The sequence below is a fragment of the Macaca thibetana genome, chromosome 7, assembly GCF_024542745.1.
Source record: "Macaca thibetana thibetana isolate TM-01 chromosome 7, ASM2454274v1, whole genome shotgun sequence".
NCBI classification, from domain to species: Eukaryota; Metazoa; Chordata; class Mammalia; order Primates; family Cercopithecidae; genus Macaca; species Macaca thibetana.
Window position 1 is genome coordinate 6,371,133 of NC_065584.1, and position 1,926 is coordinate 6,373,058.

General features: G+C 43.5%; 1 protein-coding gene across 1 annotated transcript; it reads right to left on the reverse strand.

Moving 5' to 3' along the window:
- Window positions 1-334: 334 nt before the first annotated feature.
- Window positions 335-1,034, reverse strand: LOC126958446 (39S ribosomal protein L40, mitochondrial-like). The gene has a single exon (XM_050796770.1). It carries the CDS (start codon window positions 929-931, stop codon window positions 443-445), a length of 489 nt encoding a protein of 162 aa, XP_050652727.1. The 5' UTR covers window positions 932-1,034; the 3' UTR covers window positions 335-442.
- Between the last annotated feature and the right edge of the window lie 892 nt (window positions 1,035-1,926).

Here is a 1,926-nt window from a genome sequence, read left to right on the forward strand (position 1 = left end):
CAGCTGCCCAGTTCAGGAGAGATAGAACTTGAAGTTCCATTTTTGAAACGTTATCCCTTTAACTGAAGCCAAAGAAGAGCCACACCTTGTGTATAGGGACCGTGTTCCAGGACTAAGGACCACACTCTAGGACTAAGGGAAAAATGGGAAGGAACTTGCCCTTTGAAAATCTTAAAGCAAGCTTCTCCCAGACCAAAGTAATGACTGCCACTGATTTATTTGCCTGCCAGAAAAGAGGGAAACACTCTTTAAAGGAAAGTAATAGAATCCAGAGCTTCTATGATGTATCGCCTATAATGTCTATTGTATGGTCAAAAAAAATTTTTTTTTTTTAATTAAACCAGTATTTATTAACAGCATGCCTGATTCTGCGGAAAGCAGACTTGAACCCTGGTCATTCCTACTCTCAGGGGCAGCATGTTAAGGATAGCAGCCTGCAAGTCTATCTCTTAAACTCCACTTGTGTGTACACCTTGGTGACGTCACTGTACTTGCCTTCACGGGGCTGGTAGTTAGGGATGGGTGGTGTGTAACATGGCCCTTCCCTCTCAAAGGGGAACAGGTTGGGATCCCGCTTGATGGCCTCAGCATGGAGCTTTGGGGACTCGAGTCGCAGTTCCTCCAGAGCTTCCTGCTGGGCTTCTAGCATGGCCCTGATGGTGTCCCTCTCCATCTTATGCTCTTGCTGCTTGTACAAGGACCACTTCTTCAGAAGCAGAGCTCTCCTCTCAGTCTCCTCAAAGGTGAGCTCCACCTGAGGCCGCTGTCTTGCTTTATCCAAGAACTTTAGAGGGGTAATAAAATCTTCAATAGGAATTAGCTCTTGACTAGCCTTTTCCAGTTTTCGGATCCTTCTTTTCAAGCGCTCCTTTGCTGCTTGGTCTTTTTTAGGATCTACCTTCTTCTTCTTTCGAAGAGGTTCTGATCTCATGGGAATGAGTTCCCAGAAAGACAACAATGATGCTCGCTGGTATTTCTAATCTGCATCTGCCAAGTTCCCAGAGGCCCGCTAGTCGGGCGCAGGGTTAGCGAGACACCTCTGTATGGTCAAAAATTAATAGTGTAAACCAAACATAAAATTCTATGTGTTCTCCAACCAACTGAATGGACTCCTCTCTTGGCCAAGGGGATCCCAAAGAAATCTGAAAAACTAGTTTAGGCCATGACAGCAAGTGGAGATCAGACATGGCCCATTATACCCTTCCCCCTTTGGAATTAAGGCACAATGGATCAGCATTAACATTACAATGGAGATCATAAGAAAAACAAAACAGACTCTTTGTACCCACTCCAACCTGACTCTGGTATAGCATCCCATGACAGATAATAGACCCTGAAGGAAACCAAAGTATTTTACCCCAAAATATATTTTCTTTAACATATTTTGAAATGCTCCTGCAAAGCCATCTTTTGTAGGGGAAATGTTCATTCTGTAGAGAATCTCTTTTCCTTACTAGGTCTTTTCCAGAGAGTCTGACCCCTTTTAAGGTCCTGTAGACACTTACCATCTATTCTCTCTGAAGCCTGTTACTTGGAGGCTTCACCTACATAACAAGAACCTTGGCTTCTGCAATCCCCCTTATCTTAACTCAAGCATTTCTTTATTCTGACTTCAACTCTTCAGGGAAAGTTTAACTTTTTCAACCAATCACCAATCAGGAAATCTTTTAATCCAGCTATGACCTGTGAGCTCCCCTACCCTTCTTCACTTCAAGAAGTCCTGCCTTTCCAGACTGAACCAATATATACTTTACATATACCGATGTGTGTCTTTGCCTATAACTTCTGTCTCCCCAAAATGTATAAAACCAAGCTGTAACCCAACCACCTTGGGCACATGTTCTTAGGACTTCCTGAGGCTGCGCCACAGGACATGGGCACTCAAATATGAGACTCAGAAGAAATCTCTTTAAATGTTTTACAGAG